The sequence below is a fragment of the Elephantulus edwardii genome, unplaced genomic scaffold, assembly GCF_000299155.1.
Source record: "Elephantulus edwardii isolate Elephantulus edwardi_28Jun2011 unplaced genomic scaffold, EleEdw1.0 scaffold00114, whole genome shotgun sequence".
NCBI lineage: Eukaryota > Metazoa > Chordata > Mammalia > Macroscelidea > Macroscelididae > Elephantulus > Elephantulus edwardii.
Window position 1 is genome coordinate 9,280,086 of NW_006399864.1, and position 15,467 is coordinate 9,295,552.

The 15,467-nt window shown below is 38.7% G+C and overlaps 1 protein-coding gene across 2 annotated transcripts in view; it reads right to left on the reverse strand.

The window, feature by feature from the left end:
- The window catches only part of TRPS1 (trichorhinophalangeal syndrome I), a 229,644-nt gene that overhangs the window by 190,090 nt on the left and 24,087 nt on the right, over positions 1–15,467 (reverse strand). For both annotated transcript variants that reach the window (XM_006892339.1, XM_006892340.1), the window contains exon 4: positions 409–1,012. In XM_006892339.1, the coding sequence (XP_006892401.1) occupies positions 409–1,012 (604 nt within the window). The remainder of the gene's footprint in view (positions 1–408; positions 1,013–15,467) is intronic.

The following is a 15,467-nucleotide window of genomic DNA, read 5'->3' on the forward strand; positions in this document are numbered from 1 at the left end:
CCTTCGAAGTTAAAATGCATTTAAGTTCTCTTTCATGCAACTGAGGTGCATTTCCTGGGATCCTACATTTCTGGGATTCTAAGGCTCCTTTCTCCAAAGACATAGCTTTGTTTCGCATAAAATCCCAGGAGTGATTAATGCAAACTCAATGTGAGCTTACAGCGCAAACAAGCGACCATCTACCCCTGCGTGGAGTATGTGTGTGTGTAGTGCACACAAATGCACACATGACCTCCTCTGTGCTGGCCGGGCTGAGAAGTGTCAATCAGCAGCGTGACAGAGATTGTATCATTTCCCATCACAGAACATAACATTATACCTTGGAAAGGTGTGCTCCGCTTTCCCTTCAAAATATCAAGTGTTCTAAGACAAGACAAAACAAAACATACAAACATTAAACCTTCCTACCCGTAACAGGGACTGGGATTCATCCTTGGCCTTGCTCTCTCCGGACGCAGGATACTGCTGGGTCAGGGCCCCAGACTTCTCGCCGCCAGCTGGCACCCCCTGCAGGAATCCCTTGGTCTCCACAGCCAAGCCATAAATAGGTCTGGCCAGATGGGCAGCTTCGACGTTGGGGCTATCCCTCAGAGTCTTTGTCTGCTCTTGGGTGCCAGACACGGGCGTGAGGAGCCCCAGGCTTGCTTGAGTGTAGGATGGGCTGCCCCTGAGGATCTCTGCCCCCCTCCACGTCACACCACGAAGGTCCTCGCTGGAGCCCTCAGTCCAGACTTTCTCTTTCAGCCCATCCTTATCGTCCAGCTTCTCCCTCTTCACTGCACTCTCGGACACGGCCTCGCCCATTTTAGAGTCTGGGTTGATGAGACTGTAGACCTTGAGGTCGAGTTTGGGCTCCTCCTTGATGGCAGCCACAGGTGGCCCATCCTCGTCCCCGTTGGCTGTGGGGAGGTCCTGCTCCTGGCAGTGGGCAGTGTTGAAGTGCTCTAGTAGTGACTGGGTGTCGCCGGCCGTGAAATTGCACTGACGGCATTTGTAGCAGCCGTGGGTTCTCCTGGAGAGGAAGAAGACAGCAATTGGAAAGCTGGCATATTCCAAAGTTGTTTGGGGGGTTTTCAATTTCTGAAAGCTACCCTTTAAGTGTCTGAAATTTTACTCACATAATGCACATAAGTACAGCAACACGCAGTTAACATTCAGAAACAGGGAGTGGAATGAGCTGGTGGTTTTGCCTCTTTAGAAAGAATGAGGGGGTTTCCTTTTATTAGCAGTAACAGGCGGAGACACTCAAATACCTGTACCTACGCACACCCCGGCTGATAAACATGGTTAACATATTAGTCTGATACATTATGAACTGATCTGTCCTGTTCATTTTTATCTTGACACAGTTCTCCAGTCTACTTTATTTAGGATGATCTTCCTATAATTTTACACCTAATTTAATCACTGGACCTGTCATTTTCCATTTACTTAAATTAAGAAGTTTTTTTGGTCCCCATTTTCACTAATATTTCTGATTGGAGGCAATTTTCTATAGCTCTTCATTTATTAAAATAAATTTCATATCACAAATTCACTTGTTCAATAAAGTATTTCTGACTGATCCACAAAGTCTACTAAATCCTTGCTGCTGAATGCTTCCTAGCGCACCCTTCATTGGGTTCCCGAGGCTGTAAATCACATGGAGGTGACTGCTCACCTCTTTCCCTCAGAGTCCTCGTCGACTGGAGCCACCCAAGCTGGCAGGGTTAGCATCGCCACTCCCTATGGACTATGCCACCCTCATCTACGATTTTTTGGTAAGGGCACAACTGAACAAATGGCATGTCTGCTGATGTTATGGAGAACTACATTAACAAGTACATACGCCTATTAAAAATAAAGGAATGTGTATATTTTCTTGCTCAAAAGGTCAAAATGAGGATGTTTTTGTTGATTGCCATCGAGCTGAGTACGACTCATCGCAACCCTATGAACAAAAGGCCTGAAGCCTTTCTATAAGTTCCAGAGCCATGTTGTTTAGGAAGTGAATATCTTGTTACTATATTCCACATAACCTTTTGCTATTTAAAGGAGAACAGTAAGTGCTGTATTAGGACAAATGTATGATTATCAAAGAACAGAGATGTTTCTATTATAAAAGGTGATATTCTAATGATTTTTTTTAAACTAGCATCATCAAGCTACTAACTAAACATTCACAGTTCCAACATGCAAGCTGCCTTGAGGAAGGGAGATGCGAAGACTCCTCCCCTTAAGATGTTGAGCCTCAAAGATCCAGCGGAGAGACTCTAGGAGCCAGAACACACCCTCAGCACTGAGGATTAAACTCGGGCCTGCCTTTCTTTACAAGTAACCCCTGAGATAATGCTAAGACACTGAAATGATATACTGAACTAACAAAGCAAAGTAACAAGATGTACTGTGTGAGTTAAATCTATGTTTAAACCTATTCCTACAAGATAGGTACTTATAGAGGTTGTTATTGTTGTTGTTATGTACCGTCGAGTTGCTTGCGACTCATAGCGACCCTTGCACAACAGCCCTAAACCCTGCTCTATCCTGTGCCAATCACATTGCCTCTGACACACCCATCCCGAGTACCCCAGTCACTGAATCAATCCACCTCATAGAGGGTCTTCTCCTCCTGCGCTGTCCCTCCAACCTACCAAGCATAATGTCCCTCTCCGAGGACCTGTCCTTCCTTACAACATGACCAAAGTATGTCAGACGAAGCCCCAGAATCCTCGACTCCAAGGAGTAACCTGGTTTAACCCTCTCCAGGATGAATCTGTTTGTTTTCTTGGTAGAATCATTAAAATTATGCTTTCACAGATTCTGGGTACACATTGGTGAAAAAACCAAAGATACACTTTTTTCCTGTCTACTTGGTGCTTGGAGTTTGTTTGAGAATGACAGGTTTTCAAACCAGACTGTGGGTAACAAAGAATAGAATTAACAGAATGGTAGTGGAGGTGGGAGAACCCCTGCAGTTGTCAAGAAGGACTTTCTGGAGACAGACTGTAGACCCAGGAAGGTGAGTAGTTCTAAGGTTGAGGGAAGCGATTGTTCCGTGCAGGGAAGCAGCACAGTCAAATGTGTATCTTAATCACACTGGGAATATAACAGTGTCTTCACTGAATAACTTTGGAAACTTGTCTAATCATCAAATTCAAAGAATTCTGCCATTTTAAATAGGAGACATTCACATTTGTAACAAAAGCACCAACCAGAATTTGTTGTGAACACATAGTACTACACACAATTAGCCTACATTTTATGGAATAAATACGGTTAATGTTTAATTTTCACTTTTTACAGTCCAACCTTTCTTCCTACCGTACCTTTAGATGTCAGGATTTTTAAAAGGAAATAAAACAAGTGACAGGAAATAAATGTGATAATGGCTCAACTTTGAAAATACAACATTAATTTTATCCTAAGCGGGGGGCAGTGGGGGATCTAACTCTGAAGTCAAGGATGTCTATGACCAAGAATAAGAATCCTGCCTCGAATGTCAAGGCCAGAAAATCCAAAGATGCTAAGAAAAAAAGATCTGAAAGCCTAAAAGTCAAGATCTAAATTCAAGGGCTTAGAATCCCCAAGAAACTCTTCCAAAACCACATCCAGGACTGACCCAATGGGAACTTCTACCAACATAAATATTTATATAATTCCTGTTCATCAGACAAAAATAGATTTATCAGAATGGTTACAGTTCAAAACATACCCAGGAAATGTGCTGCACAACCTTCTGAGACATGAACGTTAAAATAAACAGACTTCAAGAAACACGTTTGCAAGTTCTGATCAACCTTCGACCAGAAAAAGTTCAGATGATCTCACTGGCCACCAACAGAGCATGTGAGTGGCTTCTCTAACACGATGCTAGCCATCTGTCATGGAACCACTGAGTGTAAATGAAGACAGTAGACTGTCACTGTCACGTCTAGTAACACTGGTGGCTTCATGCAAAACTTCCACACCGTGAAAGTGACTGGACACTTTACAATACCTGCTTATCATGATAACTCTTTTATTTCAAGCTAGACATATTGGGTGATCTTATCAATGTAGAAGAGAAGAGATATGAGTTTCTAGGGCTACACACAACGAAAGCATCTAAACTCTACATTCTTATTGTAGAAACAACTTAATAATACTAGGAGGTGAAGATTCTAGAGCCAGACTGCCTGAGTTTTAATCTTGGCTCTATTTAACTGAACCTCTGCCTCTGTTTCATCATTCGAAAGATGAAAATAATAGTACATTTTGCTTCATTTCTTTTGATTGTTAAGCAAATAATATTCACAAGTATTAGCCAATATAATTCCTAAAACAAAGTCCATCTGCTCTATGAGAATCTGCATCCAATATTCATTATGGAGTTTACACTTGCAATAATGGTGCTTTGATATCACTCTTCTCCTTTCAGCAATCTCTCTTAATAATGGCAGACATCATTAAAACAGAATTTATTTCCTAAAAGAGCTTTTTATTTGAGAGATTACTGGTCTTGCTGTTGTTGTATACCATCGAGTCAGAACTGACCTATAGCTGACCTTCTTATGGTCTTTCAGGGGCTGTTAATCACACGGGAGATTACCCATCCTTTTCCCAGGAAGGAGCTGATGGATTCAAACCACATGCCTTTGGAATTGCAGTGCACCTTCTTGCCTCTAGGCCACCAGAGCTCCCTAAGATGTTACTAGGCAGAATATATTTTAGAACTGAAAATGTACCTTTGAGTTTAAGATGATATACTTTCAGTATCTACTTAGCTTGTGATCTAAAAATGTCCTTGATTCACCTTCTTTGTGGAACACAGACCAATGGATCTAGCCTTTACTCATCATTTCACTTATCCTTTGCCTCTGAAATCCAAGGCCAACGACCTTGGCCTGGCAGCGAACTCATCACAAGCAGCACAGAGTGAGGGAAGGTAACTGGGTCTTCTATGTTTTCCAGTGTGAAATCCCAGCTCCAATGGACAATCTCTGGCTCCTGACCAGTTCCAGCAAGAGCAGCTCACATCTTCCCAACAGAGGGGCTCTTGATCCAAATGACATCGGCAAAATCTCTCATGGTACAAATGCTGGAAAACTACCAGCGGGAATGTGTGTAAAAGGAGAGGCACATTCCAAAATGAGTTTTCAGTGAGAACCATATTTTACTGCAAAAAGGAAAACATATTTCAACAGGAAGGATATTAAAATATGTTTTAATAACAAGCTCAATTCATATGCCTTTTCTTTTGAAGAGTTCAAAGCACTCACGCACATGCTCTCAAGTCCTCGAGTACGCTCCATTCTACAGATAGTGAAACAAAGCCTTAACGACGTGTCCACATTAGTCAGCATAGAGTCAAGAACAGAGGGCATCTAACTCCCACATCACTGATTTTCTTCAATGCTGTTGCATTCTTAGCTTTTGACAAAATATAGGATAAGACTGATAATCTGGAAAACAAGAACCCTGAAAAGCAGAGAAAATCCAATAGAAAAGAGATTGCCTAGCAGAGGTTTGCAAAACAGGCTGTGTTCAGCTCTGAAATGTAAAGGGCTTCTTAGCAATACAGACCAAGTCTTCTATTTGACTTACGAAGTCAGAATCCCCAGGAATAAGCTGAGATTATGATTATTTTTTAAGGATCTAATTTTTTTTACCAGGCCCTCAAGTGACTTTGATATAGAGATGAGCATTTATTAATCAAATTACTAGATCAATCATGATCCTACATTTTAATGAATAAATTCAAAAGACATCCTCCACCTCCCTAGATTGGAATAAAGCACAGGTAATGAATGGCTCTGCCATTTTATTCAGAACCTTAAGATTTGGGGTCTGACTACTATTAATGAAAGACGAATAAATCCAAAACAATGTAATCATGAAGCTTTAAACAGTTCTAACTTTCAAACCTCTGAATATCACTAGGTAAAGCAGAAATGTTAATTTGCTACCTGTCTACCTATGTACAACTGTAGGGTTCCCTTTTCCCTTTAATGTCAGCCCTAAATAATTGATCCAGAAATGCATGCAAAGAGATACCAGTACTACACTTTGAACAAACTGGTGTAATGAAAACTTTTCAGTAACTTGTGTCAACATCTAAGCAGTGCTTCCCAAGCTTCCTGTGCACAGGGACCACCTAGGGACCTTGTTACAATTCAGATTCTGATCCTAGATGCCTGGTGTGGGGTTCGAATTCTGTATTTCCTACAAGTTCCCGAACGATGCTGAGGATTTATGTTCCCAGAACACACTCTGAGTTACAAGGATTATGCAGTCTCTGTGAGGAAACAGGTTCAAAACGGATGTGTGTGAGCTTGACATGGACCCTTTAAGACAATATTTCACCACTTTCACAGACATTCCCAAATGAACACTTTATGCTAAACATCATTTCCCCTCTTGAAGCACAGACAATATCACCTATCTTTGAGAGCCCAATCTGACAGTTTGATCAATTAATACAGATAGGAAATTGTCAGTCAAAATTACAAAAGTTCAACTTGTCTAGTCTGTTGTTTTAGGGATGCCTGTGTAGTATGTTTCAGTGCTAAGATTCAAATAGGTAAGATAGATACACATACACAGATAGATATCGCTGTTTTCTTTATCACAGAGTCAAGTAAGACCTGTAGTGACCTCACAAACCAATCTCAACGCTGTCCTATCCTTGGCCCTCTTCATCATTTCTTTCACACGTTTAAGCCCACTGCTGCAGTCACTGCATCACTCTGTCTTGTCCAGGGCCTTCGCCTCCTTTGCTGCCTTTCCAAGCATGATTCTCTGTGTGTGTGTGCGTGTGTGTGTGTATGTATTCTTACAATTACACTGTCTACTCCCATTTCCATTGCACAAAGAAGATGAACAGAGATGATACACAAAGGAATACTTCTATCTTGGATCCATGATTACTTTCTCATGTACATTGTTCAATGAGATCATCTGCATCATTCAGCTCTAAGAGAGGAGACCTTGTGTGACAGATACCCACTAACAATTAACAAATCAACATACCCATATGTCCCTCAAAGATAAAAAATTAGTATTCCAAACATTGTTCTAAAAAGCATTCGTCACTACTCTACTATAGTACATGGATTACTTTTTATTTCCTATAAAAACTTCAAAGAGATTGAAAGAGTTCATTTCCCAACACTCACCTTCACCACCTCTTCAGTGCTAAGAAATGTGCAAATGACTGAATCCAAGAGAGAGCCTAACATCTGTGAGCTACTCTCTAAAACTCTCTTGAGCTTTTTCACACATTGTCATTTGTTAAAATCGTCTGTATGTCTTTTTTCCCAGCTAAACGACAACTGCCTTTAAGGTCAAGATCAATGCTCACGTAGTTCTCTCTCCAGAACATCCAGAGAGTCAGTCCTGTCTGTTTAATAACAAAAGGATGTACAGGACACGGGATAAAGTACATCCTTTTATAGCAACAGAGAAATATTAAAAGGTACGCAGATAATTTGCAGATGGCATGTTTGGAGTGGTTCTCTGAATAAATGTCTCCTTAATTAAGAATGATAACATCAAACATATGCTTTATATTCATTTAAAGCCTCTATTCCCTTCCAACTAAAGAGAAAACCCTCTGGTTTTGCACCTTAGGGGGTAAAAGTAACATTTTTAGGCCCTGTTAGCATAATGATGCTAAATAAAAGACAATGTGCCTCATTAATGTGAATTTCAGCTTAAAAACTGATTATTTACTTTAAGTATGCCCTGTGTAATATCTGAGACATATTTTATAAAATCTAAGTGTGCTCATGCACTAATATTTAGGACACTGATTATATGAATTAAAGAAACTTAGATAAAAGAGTTAAATCATGGTATGTCCCCAGGCTAAAGATGCACAGTTGCTACAAAGACCAAAGGATACTTCATTCTAGTGGCTTAAAATTTCTTTGAGAAAAGCTATTTTATTCCTTGACCTACTTTATGGAATTTTCCTAACATCTAAAGAAGCACTTATTTCAGACCCATCTATGTATTTCAATGCACAGTGGCAGTTATCCCAATAGTAACATTTCATTCATTAGTACAGATTAAAATAAATTATCCTGGTAATTTATAAGGCGTTAAAGAGTGCATTTAGAAAAGAATCTACTGAAAGATGAATTCACTGGCTCACTTGCTCATTTATTCTGGTAATATTTCTCTTTCTATTTTTGCAAAAAATCATCCCACACAATGTATGTAAAATACAGCCTAAGCGACACTTTGCTTCTCCCCTTTAAATGTTAACTTCCAAGCTTTATGCATATTTCGTAAAGCTCCTTCTTTCTGAGTAACTGTACTACTTCAACAGCCTTAACTACAATTTTCTACTTCGATGACTTAAAAAAATATCAAAGCCAAAGAATGAAATCACAAATACTAATCGGTTTAACTTGGAAAGTTACTTTTTGGAAATTACAGATACAAACACAGATATTCTCAGAGAAAAGGAAAGGAATCAGGATTAATAAAATTAAATAATGTTTTCAGAAGCTCTGACATCTTAATAAAATTAGTCATTCTTGTAATGTATTTTATTGGTACAAGGGTCTAGAATGTGTATAGAATCTGAGATGAGTCATATTGTAGAAGGTTGAAAGGAAAGCAAATGAAAAGAATATTTGAGAACAAGAAACAAAAATGTAATTATATGTGGATACTCAATCAGTTAACCTGATTAAAGAAAAATAAAATAAAAATACACATAATATATATAGTCTTTTTTAAAAGCACTGAAACCATTTACAAAGTATAATCAAAGAGAAATTGAAATTTGATGTGAATAAAATTCCATTCAGTCCATTCACCTCATTTTTTAGCTGAAATAAAATTTGCATTCCCATGTTTATGTCAGTTCCTCCAGAAATAACACTCCCACCGTGTGGAGCAAAAGAATTAATGTAATAGGTAATAAATTCCAATTTATAATTTCTGTTTTTATAAAAAGGATATAATTCCCAAATGTGTAAAACAGAACAGTGGTCATCCTATAAAATATAAAGCAGACTTGGGCAATCAGAAATAATCTGTAAGAACTATTATAAAACAAAAATTATGACTAAAGCTTAACTTATTCCAATATTTTATACATGTTTCATAAAAACATGAACTGAAATTTAATCATTAAATTTGAAATTTCTTTTTTTCTTTAAAAATAAAAAGCATAAAAAGATCAAACCAAAAATCAAATCTAATGCCTTTGATTTGATCTGCAGTCACTGCTACCACACAGGACAGGGCAAAACTGGCATGAAAGGTTTCTAAAGCTGTTGAGTCTTTACAGAAGCAGAAGGTCACATCTTTGTCGTGCAGAGCAGCCCCTGGGTTCAAAGTCTTGAACTTCAGTGTGGCAGCCACTCACCCAACTCCTGCACCACCCAGGCTCCTCTCATAAAACAAAGGTTTAAAACAATAGTTTCCTTGATGTAGCTCAGGTCTCCAATGAGACTTTTAAACCTGAGCTATTATGCCTATTCCAGAGTATCACAAGCAACTGATTCATTAGGTATTGTTTGAAAGAGCCTGGAACAGAACATACACAAATCTAAATGTAACCATCCAGGCCCTCATCCTTTAAGAAACTCAGCACTAATGCACCATGTACTTGGCTTTTTCAGATGTGTTGATAATTAAATGCTTATCACATGAATCTATTCTTCAGAATGAGAGGAACACACAGTCCACGTTCTTTCCCAGGGCTCTCTTAAGACTGTGATTGAGCAACACCTACATTAATATAACCACCTATTTTATCCAGTGTTCTTGCCTTCTGCCATAGTTTACATATTTGTACATCTAAAAGATATCAACACTGTCTACCCCGGAGCCTTTTAAGGAGCAGGTGCTTATCATCACATTTACCACAAAAAAAAAAAAATGTAAGTGCATATTTCAACATTCTGGACCATAAGAAAAAGGTTCAATATTTGCAAAAAGATAAAAATTACACTATTGCTTTTCAATAACATTGACCATTTATTAGTCTAATGTATACTGATGCCAAGTGATGCTTCATTTTTTTGCATTAAAGTTTTATCTTGTAAGTTAATGACTTACTGAATTGTGTGTATCAGATCTTATGTTTTCACATAAAATTAAAATTGGAACATAAACATACGTGTTCTTTCTATCCACTGGATCAAATTTTAATCATTGCAAGACATGTACAATAGTGTGTGTGATGTACCTCTGTGACTACACACACACACACACACACACAACCAAAGCAATTCTGACCCATAGGGACCACAGGGAGCTACCCAAGAGGATTGGCTAGACTGCACCGAGTGTAACATGTCAGCCTGGTAACTAAAAGGTCAGGGTTTTGAATCCACCAGCTACTCCTGATGAGAAATAAGGAGTATGTATTTATTTATTTACAGCCTTGGAAACTCAATGAAGGGTCACCAAACCTGAATCAACTTGACAACACAGGGTTTTTATATTAACGGGAACAGATCACCAGGTCTTTGTTCTTATAGTGGGAGTTCTGGTGGCTTGGTCCATAATGAGTTGTGCTGCTAATCTAAAGGTAGTGCATTCAAATCCCCCAGCAGCTCCATGGAAGAAAGATAAGCAATCTTCTCCCATGTATGTGATTTACAGCCTCTGAAAACCCACTGGAGGGTCAGTTACGAGTCAAGTGCAGTAAGTCTTGAAATTGATTCTCTTGTGGAACTGATGAGTGGATTTGAAGTCTATGACCCTTTTTTTATCACAAGAGTTTAACAATAGTGCCATTAGGACTATCTCTTTGATGTGTCTGCCTGTGTATTACAGTTGGATATATGTATATGAACATGGTATATATATGCATGTATACTACCAAATACATCAACAGTTTGTTTTGCTCATTTTTTAATTTTTATAAAAGCATATCCAGCTGCTAAGAGTCTTGTTCCATGTTTTTAATCTGCCAAAAGTATTCTGGTAAGATTTGTCCATGCCATATACAACTGTTATTTATTCAAATTCACTACTCCTTAATATTACATTATGTAACATCTTCAGTTTTATCTATTCTCTCTCATGTAAATACGTGTCAGATTCTTCTGTTTTTAAATTGTGTTTGGTTTGTCCCTGGATAAAATGGCTACTTGTTGTTGCTGTTATGTACGACCGACTCAACTATGACTCCTACTGAACCCTTACATAGTAGCTCTTAAAACTGCTCAATCTCACAGCCAGGTGAAAGACCAGAAATCTCCACTGTAATTTAAAGCTTGTGAAAAGCCACTAAAGGATCAGCTATGAATTGGCTCTACTCAATGGCACATAACAACACACTGCAAAATGTATCAGATTCCCATTCCAAAGGAAGTATTGATTATTCTATCCCTTAGAATATGGAAGCAGGAGCAGCATCCACTTCCGAAATGGCTTGCCTCCAGAAACTCTATGTACAAACAGTGCTCAGGATGTTCGTTCATAGGGTCGCTATGAGTCGTCTACGACTCGACGGCACCTAACAACAAACAACAACATCCCTTAGAATGCCTTTTTTCCTTACAGTCTGTTTGCTGATATTAAGACATTGGCCTCATTTTTTCCCCCTTTGGTAAGTATTTGCCTTCTGTAACTTAATCTATCCTTATCTTTTGGTTACTAAAATCAAACATGATATATGATTTTCTCTAGCTTACTTTAGAGATTAATATATGTTTGAGTTAAAAAAAACAATGTTTGGGAAGAATATCTATTCTCCAATTGTTGGGTGCAGAATTTATGTCTATTAAATCCAGTTTGCTAATTTGATACTCAAGTTATTTTATATCATGAATCACTGTTTATCTGCTTGACCTTACTATTACTATGTAAGGAAGTTTTTTATAATTCCCCACGATGATTGTGGGAAATGATCATCATTATTTCCCTGTAATTCCCTATCAATTTTCCTTTGCACGTTTATAATTATTTGTACTTGTATTTTATGTATTTAAAACTTTTTTATGGCCATTGGACTAAGTCAAGTTTTTATTATTTTGTGAAGACTCTTTCTCAATACATTATCAGTCTTAAAATTCTACATGAGGTTAACAAAACTACCTTGATGTTCCCATATAACTCAATTTATTCTTTCAAACTCTGTACATCCCTGTTTTGAGTTAATCTTAGCTAACGAGCTACAAATATGGTCTGACAATATTTCCCAGTATCTTAGTAGAGTCTTTTTTAAATGCATACCTTAGGCAGGATGTTTCTAAGATTCACTCATGTTTCTCTGCTCTTTGCTTATCTCATAATGTCTTTGCTTGCATTCTTGGCTCTCTTAGGAGATAGTTTGAATAGGTACCCAATACTAACTTCACAGTTGCCCCTTCCCTTAAAAAAGCCCCAAACTTTCATTTTCTCTTTCTTCTGGTTTCTATCATTACTGATAAAAAGTCTGCTGTCAACCTAATTATCACGTCCAGGTAGCAGACCTTTTTCTTTTTCCTCTTTCTATTTCTCTCTAGTCACTACTTACAATGTTCTGCCTTAGCTGTATTTACTATTGAATCGATTTATATTTACACTCCTTGGTTTATGCCTTTTTTTTTCTTTGTATCAGTGTCTTTTAAGCCTGCCATGATTTCCTGAAGAAAAAAAAAATCAGCCATATATTTCCAAATGCTGATTTCCAATCCTTTATTACTTCTTGTAAGATGTTAATTAGTCATGTATTGGGATAGTTCATTATGAATCTCATTTCACTGCCTTGGTTAATTTCCATCTCCACTTTTTACATATTCTGGTTAACTTCTGAGGAACTAATTTTATAGAATTTCCTAGTATTTTTAACATTCTTAAGTCTGAAGTTTGAATTTTTAATGGGAAAAAATGTTGTTTCTTTTTTGAATGTTATTATTTGCTGTTTCTGAAATTTTAAAAAATTTCCTTAAAATCTTTATTACCTTGTGACTGTAACCTTTAACCTCTGATATCTGAAGTTTTTGAATGTTTACATTTAATCCTTGTGATTTCTGCCAGTTTCACTTACGTTGGTTTATTCCTCACAGTGTTTTCTCTTGTTTATTTGCTTTGGTGTTCTGGGGGGGGTTTTTTTGTTGTTTTTGTTTTTGTTAGGTCATACACAGTAATACTCATTGATGGAAAACTTGAAGAGGCCAAATTAGTGTACTTTCCTGTAGAGAAATCTGATAGGTATCAGAGGATGGAATCATTTTAGCCACACCAGGAACCCAGCTCAATCAAGGTGAAAAGCACAGCTCAGCACCTTCCATCTGCCACTAACTCAAAGCCTAGTCCCTTGATCAACAGAAGCAACAGCAGTGACAATTGTCCTTGGTGCCACCGCATATTACTGCTCATCTGGTGTTCACGTCTCCCTAGTCTGAGTTTAACTTACTAAAGGGAGGGGTGGGGAGGGGAAAAAGCTTAAATATATCCTTCGGTTGATGGAAGTCTGACAATGCATTAAATAGTAGGCTTTATATAGTTTTGTAAGGAGATCACCACAAAGCTTACACCACAAACATAAGTCACATACCAAAAACTTTGATAAGGGCATTATAATGTATTAGAGCATAGATACGTTCTCTAGTTACAACAAATTCATGAGTGGTATATAATCATTTCTACTTCCTAAACATGCATCTGAAAACTCTATGAACTTTGATAAACGGCAATTACTATAGAAAGTCTTCAGGTCTTCTATTTATAGGGTCACTATGAGTTGTGCTCAACTCGACGGCAATCAACAAAAACAAATAATAATAATTCATTCATGATGGGAACTAGGAGTATAATAGCAAAAAGATGAAATGTTAAGGGTTGAATCATGTTATATTGTTGCTGCTGTTTACTGTAGAGTCAGAACCGACCCATAACTGACCCTCTGGAGCATTTTCAGAGGCAGTTAATTGCACGAGAGGAGATTGCCCGTCCTTCTCCCGTGGAGCAGCTGGTGGCCTCAAACTGCGTGCCTTTAGGACTGCAGTGCGGCTTCCTGCCACTAGGCCACCAGAGCTTAGTAGGGATTATAATTAATGGCATAAAATATGTGTATGATGAGGTGTTGAATGGGGAAAAAGCAGTATCTCTGTAAACTCATACTCAAGTCATAATTTGGGAAAAAAATAACGAAGAAAGAACTGACCACTTAGTCCCAGTTTCTCTAGGGTAGCCCAGCTTAAATACCATTCTTGGGAAATGTCCATGAAAGCCCCCCACTCCCACCCTGAGACTTTTCAACTCTGGACAACCTTTCCTCTTTTTAGCTACATAATCCATCATGGAAAATGGAGAAAACAATTGACGCTGTCAAGAATCTTATTTCCTTTGAATCCGCCATCAACACACAGGGAAGCTGCAGTCAAGAAATAAAACACTGTATGAACTGGGCAAACCCGCTGCGAAGCAGCCCCTCTCTAAGGTGTCAACAGAGCCAAGATGTCACTTTGAAGACTAAGGCTTGCTGATCCAAACCATGATATTGTGAACTGCCACAAACACACGTGAAAGTTAGACAGTATGGAAGACCAAAGATGAACTGATGCCTCAAATAATTGTTGCCCAAGAAGACTAAACATACCATAGGCTGACAGACAATAAATCTATCTTAGGAAATTCACAGCTAGAACACTCCTTAGAAGTAATGATGGCAAGAATCTGTGGTACTGGTTTCCCTGAGTATGTCAGGAGTGGTCAGTCCCTGAAGGAAGACACCATATTTGGTAAAGGAGAGTCAGCAAAAAAAGAGGACGAGCCTCCATGAGATGAACTGGCATGTTGTCTCTGTTGCTGTACATCATAGGGTCGAAACCGACCCACATCTGTCCCTCCTGTGAGTTTTTAGAGGCGGTTAATCACACTGGAGGAGAGGGAGGAGATTGCCCATCCTTCTCCCACGGAGCAGCTGGTGGCCTTGAACCACATGCCTCGCACCACATGACTCGCAGCACAGTTTTTTGCCACAAGGCCAACAGAGCATGGTGGCTACATTAATGGGTTCAAGTTCATGAATGGGCTGCTTGATTTTGTTGTACAAAAGGGACTACCAAACTGGTTATGAGTTGTTCTGATAAGTCATAACTGACTTGAGAGCACCTAACAGCAGCAGTATTTTACTATGTAAGAATTGAATGAATGTTGCCAGGTCCTGCACCATCTTCAGATTGCTGTCTGAGCCCACTGTGGCAACTCCAGGGTCAGCCCACCTCCCTGAGAGCCGTCCATTCTTTCTCTCATCCTGTTTTACTTACCAAGCACAATGTCCTCCTCCAGGACAAGCTTCTTCCTGAATGCATGCTCAAAGCACAAGAGACGAAATCTAGACATCCTCAATTCTAAGGAGCAGTGTGGTGGCGTTACCTCTCCCAAACCACCCTCTTCCTCAGAATTCTATTTGCAATTGGCTCTCACTGCCAAGTCCCTAGGCAGTGCTGCTAACCCAAAAGCTAGACTTGTCTGGCAGTTCGAGTCCACCAGTGGCTAGTAAATACTAACAAAATTATAGAACTATTTATTAATATTTTAGTTACATATTT